The sequence below is a fragment of the Mustela lutreola genome, chromosome 11 (genome assembly GCF_030435805.1).
Source record: "Mustela lutreola isolate mMusLut2 chromosome 11, mMusLut2.pri, whole genome shotgun sequence".
Lineage (NCBI taxonomy): Eukaryota > Metazoa > Chordata > Mammalia > Carnivora > Mustelidae > Mustela > Mustela lutreola.
Window position 1 is genome coordinate 27,351,180 of NC_081300.1, and position 17,051 is coordinate 27,368,230.

A 17,051-nucleotide genomic window follows, 5' to 3' on the forward strand; every position below is an offset into this window, starting at 1 on the left:
GACAGTGATCAGGAGACCATCACTTCTTAGCGCCCTATTTTCTCCAGCTGTGAAACATGGAAATAGCTCTCACCTCGCTGTGTTTATGGAACGTGCGGTGGATCAATAATGCAAAGTGTGGCCGGCGGCTGTGTCACATGCCCAGGTGGTAGACAAATGCAGCCTTTGTACTGAACGGCACGGTCAGTGGCCCCACACCCTCCTAGAGGCATCAGCACTGATTCACGGTTTTTTACTCAAAGAGGTTTCAAAATGGGCACCTGGGTGGCTTAGTGGGTTAAAGCCTCTGCCTTCAGCTCCGGTCATGATCTCAGGGTCCTGGGATCGAGTCCTGCATCGGGCTCTCTGCTCAGCGGGGAGCCTGCTTCCTTCTCTCTCTCTGCCTGCCTCTCTGCCTACTTGTGATCTGTTTCTGTCAAAGAAATAAAAAAAATAAAAAAATAAAATAAAAAAGAGGTTTCAAAATGAAGCTGGAACCGTGGAGTCTTCCCCTGCTCTCTTTTCCATGCCCGTTTCCGGCCGTGGTTCTCCTGCCTCCCACATCTGCCGTGTTCTCTAGTTTCCTGCATCCTGCTTTCCTCCGTGCTCAGCTCCTCTGCGCAGGATCCCCGATCTTCTCTCATCTTTCATCATGTCTGTGGCCGCAGTTCTCCAGTGGCAGAAAGTCACTTGGAAGGAATGCATAAAAATGGAGATGCCCCAAGCTCAGAACCTGGAGGTCTAGGTGGGACCTGAGGGTCTGCTGGGAGGATTCTGGCATAGGGCGGCCTTGGAGCCCCTGTGTAGAGAAATTGTGTGTAGGAGACACCATGAGAGAGAGAGACGCAGCACAGAACCAGACGTGGGGACAGCCATGGGGACACCCTGGCCGCAGTGCCTGTAACCTGGATGGCAGCTTGAGAGGCCACAGGTACTCTTTGCTTCCCCTCTGCCTTTATACCTTCTGCCCATAGGCCCCATGGTGGGAAAGGAGTCTGGAAACAAATTCTCAGAGGCCTCTGAAGCTGGGGGCTCAGCTCTGGGCAGGAAGGAGACCTGGATGTGCCTGGACCAAGTGAGCGGAATCAGACCTGAGTGTTAGATCTGGGGTGGGGAGCTGGTGGGCAGTAGAGTCACCCTCCACCAGGCAGCCCACAGACACATCCTCCTTCGGGAACCCAGAGCCCCCCTGGTCCAGACTGCCTGCTGCCGTGCTCACGAGACTGTTAGTACTATTCTTTGGTTCACATGTCTGCTGATGTGGCACCCGTGAGCTCACTGCTGGATTGGACAAATTTTTTGTCTTAAGGAAATAGAAATGTCTTTGTGGTTCAAGTACTAACCCATTGACTGAAACTTGAATGCTGTTTACCTGTCTGTGATTTGAGTATCATGAAACCTCGAGTTCTGGGACTTGGGGAGGTTTGTTGGGTGCTTAGATTCACTCTCCCTTCTTTTTCTTCTCCCTGCCTCACCCAGGACTCCTACGCCAGGTCCACATCTAAGGCTGAGCTGCCTCTACCCCTTCTACTGATTTCCTCCTGCCCATTCTCCCTCTGAATCCTAATGCAGTTTTTTTTTACCTTTTAATTTTATTGAGGCATAATTTACATAAGATAAAAAATGCGTAGGTCAGTGAGTTTCAGAAACTGCCTATACCTGTACAGCCCACACTTCTCTATGGAATGATCTTGATAGGAATGTGGGTCACTTGGATGTATGGTTTTCCATTGTTCCAGGAAATTCTTGGAGGGCCCCTTCCCATTCCAGCCCCATTTTCTCCCCTGGCTCAGGCAATCACTGTTATCTCTTTTACCAAGAAATATGTCCTAGTAGTGCCTCTCCTAGAATGTCCTGTGAGTAACATTACACAGTAAATACTTGTGTCGCATCTTTCACTGGCATGACCTTGCGATCCATCCAGGTGGTTTTATGGGTCAGTAGTTCTGTCTTTCTATCACTGAGTATTATCCCATTGTATAGACTTGACACACATTGTTTGCCATTCATCAGTTGTTAGACATTTGGGTTGTTTCCAGTTTGGGGTTATTGGGTCTAACACTCCTACGACGATTCTCGTGCAAGTCTTTTTGTGGACATATGTTTTCATTTCGCTTGGGTAAATGCGAAATGGGTGGGACTTTGGGTCATGGGGTATGTATATATTTATCTTTTTGAGAATTTGCTACTTTTAAAAATGTACCATTTTTACGTTCCCATCAACAAGGTGTGAGAGGTCTCATAGTTCAGCATTCCTGCCTACATTCATTGTTGACTTTTCAGTTTTAGCTATTTTAGTGGGCATGGGCATGAAGTAGATATTACTGTGACTTTAATTTGAATTTCCAGGTGAAGGTAAACAATTTTTCATAAACAATTTATTTGTCCATTTCTGTGTCATTGTGTTCTACTATTTTTATTTTTTATTTTATTTGTGTTCCACTATTTTTATTTCCTTCCTTCTACTTACTATAGATTCATTCATTCTTTTTTCCTACTTCCATTAAGTGAAGGCTTAGATCATTACTTTTATTTATTTATTTTTTAAGATTTAATTTATTTATTTGACAGACAGAGATCACAAGTAGGCAGAGAGGCAGGCAGAGAGAGAGAGGGGGAAGCAGGTTTCCTGCTGAGCAGAGAGCCTGATGTGGGGCTCAATCCCAGGACCCTGGGATCATGACCTGAGCTGAAGGCAGAGGCCTTAACCACTCAGCCACCCAGATGCCCCAGATCATTACTTTTAAAAACTTCTTTGCTCTTTAAGCATTTAAAGCTCTAAGATGGGCACCTGGGTGGCTCAGTGGGTTGAGCCGCTGCCTTCGGCTCAGGTCATGATCTCAGAGTCCTGGGATCGAGTCCTGCATCGGGCTCTCTGCTCAGCGGGGAGCCTGCTTCCCTCTCTCTCTCTCTGCCTGCCTTTCTGCCTACTTGTGATCTCTCTCTCTCTCTGTCAAATAAATAAATAAGTAAATAAATCTTAAAAAAGAAATAAAGCTCTAAGTTTCCCATTAAGCCCTATTTTGCTGCATCTCACAAATGTTGATGTATCATTTTCTTCATTATCAGTTGGTTTGAAATATTATCTGATTTCTTGTGTGAATCCCAGTCATTCTAAAAGACTCATTTTTTCTCTTTGCTGATGACCCAAGCCTAATTTTTCTTCTCTATCTCATTCATTATATATTTTCTCTTTATAGTCTCGTATATTGTTTTAGCCTCTAATTTTCCTTGTGCATGCACGTTTGTTTTATGTGTCTTTTACTGACTCCCTAAATGAACAACAGGATCCTTGATGGCAAGAACTCTAATGAGGACTTTGGAACCTTATCTTGTCCATAGTTGGCATACAGTTAACAGACTTTTCTCAAGCACCGTTAACGTGGAAGTTGCTTTGGGAGATAAAAGTTGGGTGTGATCCAGAAATCTTTTAAGAAATTAGCTAGTTTTTAAAAAGATGTTGACTAATGACATAAAATAATATAGAATAAGAGCCAAATAGAGGAATGGGCATTAAACACTCCGGGAATTCAGAAGAGGAAGAGAAGACTATAGTGGGAATTACTTGAGGAAGACTCCAGAGAGGAAATGGAATTTGAACTGGCTCTGAAGCAGAGGAGAGACTTAAGTGAAGAGGAGGAAATGCCATTCCCACCAATGGGGCAGGGGGAGCATGTGTAAAAGTCCTGGGGTAGAAACATTAACTGTTCATTTGGAGGTCAGGGGAAGAGACCCAGTATGGGAAAAGTTCAGGGAGAGAAGTCAGGGATACTGTGTTGGGGGCTCAGTTTACCAAGCTGAGGATACTGAGTTTATGGGGCTATGACTTCTGATGGCAGACCTGTGATGCCAGTTTTGTGCTCATGCAGTCTTGTAGCCTACTTGGCCCTCTAGATCCTTGGGGATTTCCATTCTTGGTCACCTCTGTATCCCAGTCATTGCTCTGAAGCAGCAGTTCTGTTTTTCTTAAGGCTGAGAGCCAGGAGGCCGAATGACCTGGTTTGTTTCCATGAAACCCTAGTCTAGCTCCCATCCTTCCTGCCTGGTCCAAGAGTATCTGAACCTTTCATTAAGAAAAAGGGAACTACATTTTTCAAATGAATATCATAACACAGGGAACCCAAGGGCTTTTCTCTGGGAAAGGCAAAGCACTTCCATCTACAAACTACCATTGACCATGGCCCTGTGTAACCATTCATTCACTCATTCACTCCGGAGTCCATTTTCATCCTCATCCTCAGATGCACCTGGCTGGAACACAAGAGGTGTTTCTTCCCTACAGAATTTATTGTAGACCTTAGGTGTGCATCATATGAAGCTAGAGGGTTTGGTGGTGTGTGTGTGGAGGGGTGCCCCAGACTAGGGAGAAGCTGCAGGGAACTTGCCAAAGAATTGGGGCAGCAAGGTTCTTCATGTGGTGGATACCGAGCAGCAAATTCAGATGCTCGGCGCTCTGAGAGCCCAGGGGAGGGGGCGTCAGGGCTACTCAGAGGGGGCTTCCAGAGAACTTGGGGGCTGAGGGACTGGATTTGGATTCAGGAGGAGATAATGTAAACATTGTCTTAGAGTTGCCACGGAACGCTGCATTGTGGGAAATCATAAGATGCCTACCCGGCTGAGAGAGAAGTATGTATGGAGGGATGGTGGGAGGACTGAAGCTTTGGAGAGGCCATTTCCTTAGGCTTCTCGAGGCCTAAATCTGTGCTGAAACAACAGCCGGAATTCATAGAATTAAAGGCATTTCTTACTTAGGTTTAATTATATGTGGAAAATTGACTATTCTGATAATAACCCATCTTTATTTCATTTATTTATTTATTTTAAAAAAGATTTTATTTATTTATCTGACAGAGAGATAGAGAGCACAAGTAGGCAGAACTACAGGTAGAGGCAGAGGGAGAAGCAGGCTCCCTGCTGAGCAGGGAGACCAGTGCAGGGCTCTATCCCAAGACCCTGGGATCATGACCTGAGCCAAAGTCAGACGCTTAATGACTGAGCCACCCATGTGCCCAATAACCCATCTTTAAAAATGCAGCGTGAGTTATGCCCAGTGAGGTTTCTGAATGCCATGTTAAAATCAGCCTCAAGCCTGGGTCCTACTGGATCTCTCTGGGACCCTATCTTCAAGGGATCCAGTGTAAATGACAGCAAATGGAAGAGAGAAATTCTGCTTCTCTGGTGCCTGGGACTGTGTAGAGTGGTGTCTTCAGGAGTCCTCCAGTCACCACCAATGGCAGAGTGGTACCCCCTTCTGCTGACTGGGCCTGGGAAGGGGTGGTCACCTGGGCTGGGCAAGGGGTGGGTGAGTTCAGAGCTCCTCAGGGCACACCCAGTGGCAGCCAACTAACCTCTCTAAGGACTTGGAGCCTGAATCAGGTAGCTTGTTGTATGCATGTGGAGGTAGCAGCCAGGGAAGCAGCCTCATTAGGGGACACTTCAGGGGATATTCTTGAGTCCCTGACTGGTTGGTTGGAGGGGCTGAGGGACTTTGATTTTAAAAATGTACTGCCTTTGGGGCTGCTGCTTTGGGGACTAAGGTAGCTTCCTCCAACCTCCCAGTGCACAGTAGAATCAAATAGGTATAAATTGCTAATTTAAAATGAAAAAAAAAAAATTCCTCTCCCTCCAATCACCCATCACCAGCTGGGGCCAGCCGGTGACCCTGTGATGGATCCTGCTGGTTCCCTTCATGTTTCCCAGTGGGCAGTGGACCCCCTCTCAGCTCCTGGGGCCTGGCTCCTGGCTCCGAGCTGCTTGCCCTTTGCAGGGATACCCTCAACCCCCGCCCGACACACCAGGCTTATTGTTTGTGGGAAGGGACATCCGTGTCAAGCTCCGTGACAAGTTTAAGGACAAAGGGAAGACTGTGTAGCCCTGGTCCCAGTTCTGGGTGGGAGTGCAGAGAGGGACAGAGCCCGGCCAGCCCTCTCTTCCTTGTGATCTCTCTGTCCCATCACTTCCTGCTTCGTGGCCCTTCCCCTTCCTAACGTTTTTTTTTTTTTGGCTGGGTACAGTATACTTTATTGATGGTACATGACAAGGTAGGGCTCCCCAAGCCCCTCCCCTTCTTCAGGGTGTCTGGGATGGAAACAGTGGAGGTTGGGAGATTCTCAGTGTTTTAGGGGATAAGTTGGGGCAGGGATTCCCCAGCAGCTGAGGGCCTCTTTCTTCCTCTTGCTCTGGCTGGGGCTGGTGGTTCAGGGGGCTCTTATTCCTTGGAGGCCATGTGGACCATAAGGTCCACCACCCGGTTGCTGTAGCCAAATTCATTGTCATACCAGGAAATGAGCTTGACAAAGTGGTCATTGAGAGCAATGCCAGCCCCAGCATCGAAGGTAGAGGAGTGGGTGTCACTGTTGAAGTCGCAGGAGACAACCTGGTCCTCAGTATACCCCAGGATGCCCTTAAGGGGGCCCTCTGATGCCTGCTTCACCACCTTCTTGATGTCATCATATTTGGCAGCTTTCTCCAGGCGGCAGGTCAGATCCACAACAGACACGTTGGGCGTGGGGACACGGAAGGCCATGCCAGTGAGCATCCCATTCAGCTGACAGTTCTCCCATAGCTACAAACACGCTTACGTCTTCTATTTCGTCCTCTTTGGTCATATCTGTCTTGGAGGTGAAGTGCGTTGAAACTTCCCACTGCCGGCTTCCCCCTGCGCTTGGCCCCGTGCGCTCTTTAGGCCTGGGGACGCCGTCCTCAGGGTCCCTGCTCTGACGCCATGTTGTTTATCACCAGAGCACGGATATCCTCAGCACCGTGGGCTACGACTGCCTCATCCAGCACCTCAACAATGGCCGCAAGAACTGCAAAGAGTTTGAAGACTTCCTGAAAGAGAGGTACCTGCTCTTCTTCCTCGAAGACGGAGGGGAGACAAAACCCATTCAAAGGAATCATTTACACTTTGTCTTTGGGGGTCCACAGGCCCTCTGCTGTAGCTTATGGGATGGTCCCCAAGAAGTAAATGGTTATTTCTCTCCTAGAGCTCTTAGAAATCCATGACAAAGGAGATTTAGGAATGAAGCAGCGCACAAAATATCATAAAATGCGAAGTGAAGTGATAGGGGTGGCACTAAAAACCTCCTGGGAGAGGGAGATTGTGAAAGACTGGTCAGTCCAGGCGGGACAGAGAGGACCTTTCGGGGCCTTCAGAGGGCGGTGTGGATTTCATAGGTGGAGGAGTACCCTCGTGTCTGTGGGAGAAGAGCAAGGCTTAGCTGATTCAGAGGCTGGGGTGGGCTGGTAGGGACACAGAGCAGTGAGAAAGATGGCGGCAGGTTGCAGCATCCTGGCGGGCGAGGGGCTTGGTGTTCAGGGTGGTCCATGGCAGTTTAGAGGACTTTTCCTTTCCTTTTCTTTTTTTTAATGGATAGGACTTTTTTAAAAAAAAGTTCCATATTTAATGGGGCCAGTTAGTTTTGTGGAAAATCTTATCCCAGCAGAATACTCAGTTTCCCAGTGATTCTGAATGAAGGAGCACCTAGGAGGGATTTTTGGCCCAAGATTGGGGTCGTTGCTGGGACCCAAACTAGTGAACAGATCTTATTTGTGTCACACTGAATAAGAGGTTTATAACTTGGAGATCCAGATGTCAACGTGTTTTTCCATTAAGTGTTTCTATTTTCTTCTCAAGAGAAAATGGGATAACATCACATTTCTATGGTTGTCTGCCCCCTTGAAGGTCCCCAGGGAACTGGAGAACTGGCTGGAGGGTTGGGTGGAGAGAGGTCCACCAACCCTCGGGCTCCAGGGAGCTGGCTACGTACCGCTCCTTTGAGGGACCAGCCTCCCTCTTCTACCCAAGCTGGTTGACAGTGGTGACACCAACATACAGTGTTCCTTTCTCCTGATGGGCACAGGAGGTGGGCTTCTACCTTTGTCCAGCATACCTCTGACAAGGTAGCAGCAAACAGGTGTTTCACAACTATAAGATACACAGATTGCAGAATGTCCCTTGATTTTTAGCTCCTCCTCCAGGAAGGGCTTTTATACATTTTCTTGGGAAGGAACTAGCCTTGCCATACAGCCATGAGGAGGCATTGGCTACTGACCGAAGCTTCTGTTGCCCAGGCTGGACCACCCAAGAGATCCCGGACACAATGGGGATGGTGATGGAAATCAGGGATGTCCACCTGTTTTTTTAAATGAAACCCTCAGAAGAAATAAAATAAAAAGAAAAAAATAAAGTTTTTTAAAGAAGAAAGAAATAATAAAAAAATTTTTACATTGCCACCTAGTACACACATGCATAAAACAAAAGTTTTACAAATATCACTGCCCTATTATTTTATTCTTTAGTTATTTTTTTTTTTAAGAGAGCGTGAGAGAATGCACAAGTTGGTGAAGGCAAGAGAAAGAAAGAGAGAATTTTTTTTAAAGATTTTATTTATTTATTTGAGAGAGAATGTGCATGAGGGAGAGAGCATGGTGCACAAGCAGGGGGAAGGGGAAGAGGGAGAGCAGACCCCCCGCTGGGCAGGGGGCCTGATTCAGGGATCCATCCCAGGACGCTGAGATCATGACCTGAGACGAAACCAAGAGTCAGTGCTTAACCAGCTGAACCACCCAGGCGCCCCAGAAGAGTAGCTTTTCAAATGAAGTTGGGTAATTAACTTACCATGGGAACTTACAAAGTGGCAGCTCCAGAGGCCTCACACACAGAGATCGTGTGTTTATGACTCATCAGCTCTGGGCAGAAGGGCAGGTGACCTTCCGGGAGGATGTGCTTGTTCCTTGCGCAGAACTGTTCTTTCCCGTCCTTTTCTTTCTGTTTCATACATTCTCACTCAGTACAGCCACTCTCTCTGTGCCGGCCAGAGTTGATTAGTATGCTTTGGAGGTCTCTGCCCGTACATGTTTACTCCGGTATTTCCCACCTGGATGTCCTCCCTTCTCCCTGATGCCTAAGTGAGTTGTCCCCATCCTTCAAAGTCCAGGTCAAATTCCCCCCACCTTCTCTTCTTCTCCCCCGAACATTATCCCCTCTTCCACCTCCCTTACCTCTTTCTTCCTTTTAGGAAGCATTCTATAGAACATTCCAGGCTGAGGTCTTCCACTGGTTGACAAGGAAATGAACTTATTTTGTCCCTTGTACCTCTTGTCTTTGGACTCTCTCACCCATAGAACCCAGGATGGGGCCAGCTTATATACCAAGCTCCTGATATGAGCAGGAAATGGATATAAAAATGAGGATCATCACCCTGCAGCCAGTAGCTAGGGGCAATTAAATGAGACTATGTTACTAGCTGCCACTTAATGAAGGCTTGCCAATACACATATAAACTACCATATATTTTGCATACATTATCTCATTCATTCTCCTACTAACCCTGTGTGGTGAGTTTTATCATCCTTATTTTACAGCAGAAGAAACTGAGGCTCAGAGAGGTTATGTAGCTTGTCAAAGGTCACACAACGAAGAAAGGATAGATCTGGTTTCAAACCTAGGAAAGTCGGGTCCCGGAATCTGGTTCAGTGTACCTGCTCTGGTCCCTGGGACACCATAATGGATGGGGAATGGGGATATTTGGCACATTAGAAAGACCCTGCTGCACCAAGTAACAATCAATTGTTCTTGTGAGACCTGCCAACTGCAGAGCCTGTATTCTGAAATTGCCCTCTCATTGCTGCAGTTTAGCTATGTCTTTGAATTGACTATGGATGAGGAACTCTATAGGATGGTTAAAGGGATACTCTTCGAGAACATGGGAGGGGGGGTGAGCCTCAGGAGTGCAGCATTTGGTGGAAATATCGTATTCCACTTAAGTATATATATATAAATATAAATAAAAATCAATTTTTGGTAAATAAATCCTTGGGTCATAGTTTTAAATAGTTAGTCTGTAATGTCCTAGCCTGTGCTGGTCAGGAGGCTGTGTCTGGTTTTGCTGTGATGTCCATGCTGGTGACTTAGAGATGAAGGCTACTGGTCTTCTCATAGTTCTTCTGGTCGGGTAGAGGGAGTTCTGCCTTTTAGAGACTGGTTTATATCTGAGCTTCTCCCGTCAGAGGTGCAGTTTTGCCCTCGAGGGGCGTGCCTTGTGTTTTAACTAAGAATCAACCCCAAGAAGGACTCAGAGCCCTCTCCTATTCCCCTCAGGGCATCAATTGAAGAGAAGTATGGCAAAGACCTTCTCAACCTCTCCAGGAAGAAACCATGTGGACAGTCGGAGATCAAGTAGGTGCCACGCTTCGTTCTGGGTTCCTGGTCAACCAGTACTACTGGGAGCCCCCATCACTTCAGCAGACAGAGCTGGCCCATGGGGTGACATGTGTTGGGTGAAAATAGTTTATAATTGTTTCCCTCCCCCTTATTTCCAGTTGTAAAAAATACAGAAAAATAGAAAGAAGGCTCAAATGAACTATGAAGCCATGACCCATTAGTAAAACCTTCTAGATTTAATTTGAAGTCTTTTTCTATGTATACTGTTTCATAGAGAGGATTATATTAATTTTATACTAGATGTTTAATAGAGGGGCTTAGGCACATACACACATGCTGTTTATGACAACTGTGAGAGATGGTCTTTGTGCCATTTTATGGCTCTCACCACTGATAGGAGGTATCTTTTTTTTTTTTTTTAAGATTTTATTTATTTACTTGACAGACAGAGATCACAAGTAGGCAGAGAGAGAGGAAGGGAAGCAGGCTCACTGCTGAGCAGAGGGCCCGATGCAGGGCTCCATCCCAGGATCCTAAGATCATGACCTGAGCCGAAAGCAGAGGCTTAACCCACTGAGCCACCCAGGCGCACCTCTTTTTTTTTTTTTTAATATTTTATTTATTTATTTGACAGAGAGAGAGATCACAAGTAGGCAGAGAGGCAGGCAGAGAGAGGGGGTGGAAGCAGGCTTTCTGCTGAGCAGAGAGCCCGATGCGGGGCTCGATCCCAGGACCCTGAGATCATGACCTGAGCCGGAGGCAGAGGCTTAACCAACTGAGCCACCCAGGCACCCCGATGGGAGGTTTCTGTATGACGATTTACTTTTCTGTTATTCTCTGAATACAGATATGGCTTTAGGACACACTGCCTCTCATCTACAGGGCTGGTGGCTTCATGGGCAGTCATATGGACTCCTGCATTGATATTTATCGAGCTCTTCAATATTTAGCAGAAGGAGTCTAACCCAAATTGATATATATTTTTAAAAAATATTTAAGTATTTATTTGAGAGAGAGGAAGTGAGAGAACGAGCATTGGGGGAAGAGGCAGAGAGAGAATCTCAGGCAGACTCCTTGCTGAGCAGAGAGCCCGGTGCGGGGCTCGATTCCAGGACCCTGAGATGAGGCCCTGAGCCAAAACCAGGAGTCAGACGCTTAACAAACTGAGCCACCCAGGCGCCCTGATCCAAAATGATATTTATTATATTCATACACATTTGACCTCTAACTTAGCAGATTCCTAGAGAGCCTCTGCATTGTTCTCTGTGCTCTGTGACAAAAGCCAGTCAGTGTTCCTTCTAAGAGCGTAGCTCGGAGAGAAAGATGCAATGGAGAATGATTCCTGGCAATGGTGTCTCCACGGTTGACATGGAAGGTTGTTTAGGTGACTTCTGTCTCTGGTACCTCCAGGATGATCTTTAGGAAGGGGCCCTGGATAAGAGCGCGAGACTCTGCTTCTGCATGGACTAGTTGGATTTTTCCCTCTCCTGGACCACACGGAGACTCGGGTCTCTAAGGAGCTGCATTAGGGTTTAAGGCCAAAGTGCTTACGTAAAGGGTGGTAGGATATTTTCTCTTCCCACAATGAAGAACCCTAGGGAATAATGGAGATGACATGGCTGGGCCACCATCCCCAAGGTTCCGATTCTGTCTCTGGATTGTCATCATCCCCTGAGCAAGGGAAATAGCAATTAAGTGATGATATGAGGCAACAATGTTAATGACAAATGGAAGAGCTATTTGGACTGCTCTCTTAATGGCCCTTCATGTGGGAGAAAAATTTTACACCCTGAACAATTTATGAGTAAAGCTGGGTTTCAGCTCCATGATTCCCCATCGAGAAAGACTTCTGGTTGTACGTGCTGCCATGTCCCTCTGCATATCTCAGTAATGCCAGTAGAAAGTCTGTGCTTCGTGAAGCTCATTCGTCCTTCTGGACTGCTGGCACATTTGTCTGATGGGATTCTTTCTAGTTCATTGTGTTACTTGAAAAATCGTATCATAAGTTGGAGAAAGTGAACGGAGAATGTGCAGTTATTTTTTCTGCTTGATGTCTTTGTAATAATTGGGAATATTTGTGTGAGAAAAGGCATGGAGAAAGAAGAATCCTCTCTTTTGGGATAAGTGAACAGAGCAGCAGAAGCGAAAGAGCTGGAAGATGTGGTCAGCTGGAAAAGACAAGGGCTTTTACTTTGCAAAGTAACAAAACTTGCTACACACGTATATACATATAGGAAGTGATCCATGATCTTATGCTGTGGGGGCTGGGGGCTGGTGAATTCACAAAGTTCCATTCTTACTTGGAGGGGCCTGACTGAGCCCAGTGAGATCTGCTTCTATGAAGGCAGCATGAGTAAGAACATTCCCAGGGCCAAGTGACCTCAGAAGGAGGTTTACTTAAGAAGTGTAGGATGGGGGAAAACTCAAAACACAGGCAAGGGGGGTCTCCCTGGGTGGAGGAGCCATGGGCTATAAGAGGATGGGGGGACATCAAGAGAAGGTGTGAAAAATGAGTCAGGGTCTTTCCACACCAAAACCGTGAGGTAATAAATGTCTGTTGTTTTAAGCTGCTAAATTTGTGGTAATTTGTTATTCAGCAATGGAACACTAGTGCAATGTGTTTAGTGTCTCCCCCATTAGAGCCTGAGGTCTGGGATCATGGCTGTCTTGTATCATTGAATCTTTAACATCTGCCACAACATGTAGCTCATAGTTTATGTTCAAGGAGCACATGTTTGATGAATGGAAATAGGGGGCAATCAGGAGCCAGAGTGTGAACCCTTCCTTTACTGGCTTGTATCCATATTTCTAATGATCATACCTTAGAGAAGGACTGGTATTCTTATGAGAAAGGGACCATAACTCCTATAATACCATTGGGGGAAAGGAGGCATAAGGAATTTTGGCATCTTGCTCTACCCGGGTGGACAGTGGAGAAGCTTATGCCTGGGATTGAGAGAGTGAGAAAGAGGAAAGTGAATGGCCAAAGTCTTGATCCTTTGTGGTCTTTCCAAGCTCACAGGCAGAGTTGAGCTGGAAGGCCGTGAGATTCAGGCAGAGAGAAGTGTGCAGTAGCATTATGAAATTGCACAGCCAGTTTCCAGAACTGAAACTATATATGTGCTTGTTTTTTAGCACCCTGAAGCGGGCCCTGGAGGTCTTCAAACAGCGTAAGTGATTCTTTAAACTGTGTTTGCTGGCCCTGGCAAGTGCTGAGTCTGTCTGTCCCAGAAGTGGGTTTTAATTTGAACAGCGATCTCATATTGGGTGAAAAAAAAAGTTAGAGCAGCTCGCAAGGTGAGAAGGAGCTCTGCAGAGTTGAAACGAGCAGGAGAACCCATCCTCCACACCACCGCGTCGTGATGTGCATTTGACTCCCTTAGAGCAGCGGTTCTCACACTTGAAATCCAGGGGGAGACCCTGGCACTTTGGCCTTTAAGGGGTCCTGTCCAGTTCTATTTATTTATTTATTTGAGAAAGAGAGAACACAGCAGGGGAGGAGGGGCAGAGGGAGAGGGAGAAGCAGACACCCCACTGAGCAGGGAGGCTTATCTCGGGACTCTCGGATCATGACCTGACCTGGAGATAGACGCTTAACCTACTGAGCCACCTAGGTGTCCCCACTTCTTTTTTTTCTTAAAGTAATCTCTTCTCTCAACATGGGGTTTGAGTTCATGGTCGTGGATCAAGATCAAGAGTTGTACTCTCTCCCAACTGACCAGCCAGGCGCCCCACACTTCAGTTCTAATAGTCCCCAGGCCAATTCCCAGAAAGTGCCTTTAAGGCTTTCTGTTCTTCCCAATACCTGGTGCTTCCAAGCTAGCGATTTTAACATGACACTGTAGACGTGATATGTGCTTAAAGTGTTTCTGTAGCTAGTTGACTGGTTCTAGACGTTTGTAAATATTAGCTAAATAGATATTCATCCTAACTTTTCCATAGAAGGTGTCTTCTTCCCTCTTTAACCACTAATAAATACATTTCTCCAGGTGGAAATATTGTTTATGTTTCTTGTTTCTTAGATACTCACAAGCCTAAACATGTGGGCCAAGGGAGCTTCAGCCTAGGCTGGGTCTCTTAAGCCTATAAACTTGTTCATACTTATTTTCTTTTTCTCCCCAAAATAGTTTTATTTCCTCCTTATTAAAAGAAAACATACATTTATATATATTTGTCTTAAAAATTCAAGCAAACAACTAACTAGTTAGACAGCTATCGAGAAGATAATGAACATCTGAACTTTCACTTCCTAGCCATAAGCAGTTATTGGTGAATGTGATTCCAGGTGTTTTTATGCAATGAAAATTATACACAAATATGTCTATTCATATAAATAAAGAGGATGATACTGTTTCAGTGGTACAGATTCTATGAGGTGAGGACAGATCCTATGTTTTAAAATCAACTTTGAAATGAAAATATCAATTTTTTAAAAGATTTTATTTATTTATTTGACAGAGATCATAAGTAGGCAGAGAGGCAGGCAGAGAGAGAGTGGGGGAAGCAGGCTCCCTACTGAGCAGAGAGCCCGATGCAGGGCTCGATCCCAGGACCCTGGGATCATGACCTGAGCCGAGGGCAGAGGCTTTAACCCACTGAGCCACCCAGGTGCCCCTGTCTCTTCCATTCTTAAGCGCGTCCATTGAGTTTTTTTTTTTTAATCTCCATTAGTGTGTTTTTTATTTCTAAAATTTCTGTTCAGTTCTTCTTTTTTTATCTTTTTAAATTTTTATTTATTTGAGAGAGAAAGCAGAAGGAGGAGGAGGGGCAGAGGGAGAGGGACAAGCAGACTCTGCTGAGCAGGGAGCCCGTTGGGCCTCAGGACCCAAGATTATGACCTGAGACAAAGTCAGATGCTTAACTAACTGAGTCACCGAGGTCCCCCTGAAAATATCAATGTTTTCATCATGCTAGAAGTTTGGTAGGTTATCTCTCTAGACCTTTCTCTATGCATTTGTAATTCTCCTTCTCTTTCTTAAATTGCAGACACACACACACACACACACACATGAGTTTTTGTATGAATGAGATCATACTATACCTAGCTCTCTACAGTTTGTTTTTCTGAATATTATCTAAACATCTTCCCATTTCAATTCACATAGGTCTGCATTATTCTTTCACATTTGAAAGTTCTGAGGGGCATCTGGCAGCTTGGTCAGTGGAGAATGTGACTTTTGATCTCACAGGATTGTGAGTTGAAGCTCCACACTGAGTACAGAGATTACTTAAAAACGAAATCTTCAAAAAAAAAAAAAAAAAGAAAGAAAGAAAGAAAGAAAGAAAGAAAATTTTGATCTTACAAAATGCCAGACTTCCTCCAAAAAGGTTGTACTGATTTTTCCCTCCACCAAAGGTGCTATTTTTCCCCATCCTTGCCAAAATGAAGAATTTTCACACTTCAAAAAATTTCCCCAACTTAAAAGCAAAAAATTATATATTCTGTGGTTTCAAGTTTTACATTTCCTTCAATAGCTTTAAGGCTGAATACATTTTCAAATGTTTATTGGCCATTTAGCCAATCTTTAAAAAAAAAATCATGTTCTTTAAGTAGTTTCTTATAATGGAATATATATGTATATATTTCTTTTGAGTCATAAAAGTTCTTTTATATAGCTATTTACTTTTTTTATATAAGTTACTAATAGTTTTTCCAGTTTGTTATGTATCTTCGAACCTTGTTCAAGGTTGTTTTGACACACACAAGTTTAAAATTTTTTCTTAGGTCAGATCTGTCAGTCTTTCTAGCTTTAATGCCATGCTTCAATTAGTTTTCTTAGAACAAGTAAAATAAGAATTTTGTTGTTGTTGTTGTTGTTGTTGTTATAAAGATAAGCCATGCTCATTGCAAAGATCTTAGAAAATAAGGGGAAGAAATCACCAGTCATCTTTCTATCTAGAAGTAACTATTGGTAGCCAAAATTTTCGTGTATGACCTTTCTCACAAATGCTCAGGCTCATGTTAGAGATAGAAAGACTATTAGAGTCATCTAATGTGAAATAAGTAATGAATTTGAAATCATAGTGGGTTTTGTGATATCTTCTATCACATAAGCTCTGTGAGCTGGGGCCTTGGCTATTTTTCAGTCTAGCCCTGGGCACACACTAGATGAGTGACAGCCAGTGGTAGGAGGCTAAGCTAAAGGATTTCCTAGCTTTGGTCTTGATGGCCAAGGCAAGGCTGGGCACATGGAAGCACTCAATAAATGGTGACCGAGTGAAGTACGTTATTTTTACCCCTTGCTCCAGTATTTTGTGCATACGTTTTGTGCGGTTTTGTATATTTGAATTCAGACATATGTAGATCTTGTGTATTGTTTTTTGTTTTGTCTTTTTTTTTTAAATTCTTTTTGCAGAAGTAGACAATGTGGCCCAATGTCACATTCAGCTTGCCCAGACCCTAAGAGAAGAGGCCAGGAAGATGGAAGAATTCAGGGAAAAGCAAAAGCTACAACGGAAAAAGGTTGGATTTGTGTATGTGTGAAGAAGATGCTTCTCTTGTGGCACAAAACTCCAAGCTTGTTTGTTCATCAGGCTCCTTGGCTCATTCCTGCCTTCACGCAGCCATGCTCCTTTAACCAACCTATCAGATTCTTTATTCGGAAACCACATGGAGACTCAATCTAGATGGTTATGTCCCTGTGCCCATTTGCATCTGGGTCAGTTCTCTTTGAATTCTTGCAGAGTTTAGGGGGCTGGCCTGCCTTCCTCTTCTTCTCATATCTGCTGCCACTATTCCAACTGACTGGCAAGGGGGAGCCCTCTGTCTTCAGTAGAGTCTAGGGCATTAGACCTGGAGGGCTCCCAGATCACACTCCTCCTAGGGACGAGGCAGTAAGGGAAGGGTAAGTCATGGAAAAGACTCACTTTCTCCCCGAGACCATCCAGTCAAATGCCTTATCTTATA

General features: G+C 45.1%; 1 protein-coding gene across 1 annotated transcript in view; it reads left to right on the forward strand.

Annotated features, from left to right (window-relative positions):
- Positions 1–17,051, forward strand: part of PSTPIP2 (proline-serine-threonine phosphatase interacting protein 2) — a 70,552-nt gene that overhangs the window by 32,117 nt on the left and 21,384 nt on the right. Inside the window, exons 2-5 of the mRNA XM_059139216.1 lie at positions 6,721–6,821; positions 10,082–10,159; positions 13,280–13,314; positions 16,501–16,607. Of these exons, the coding sequence (XP_058995199.1) occupies positions 6,721–6,821; positions 10,082–10,159; positions 13,280–13,314; positions 16,501–16,607 (321 nt within the window). The remainder of the gene's footprint in view (positions 1–6,720; positions 6,822–10,081; positions 10,160–13,279; positions 13,315–16,500; positions 16,608–17,051) is intronic.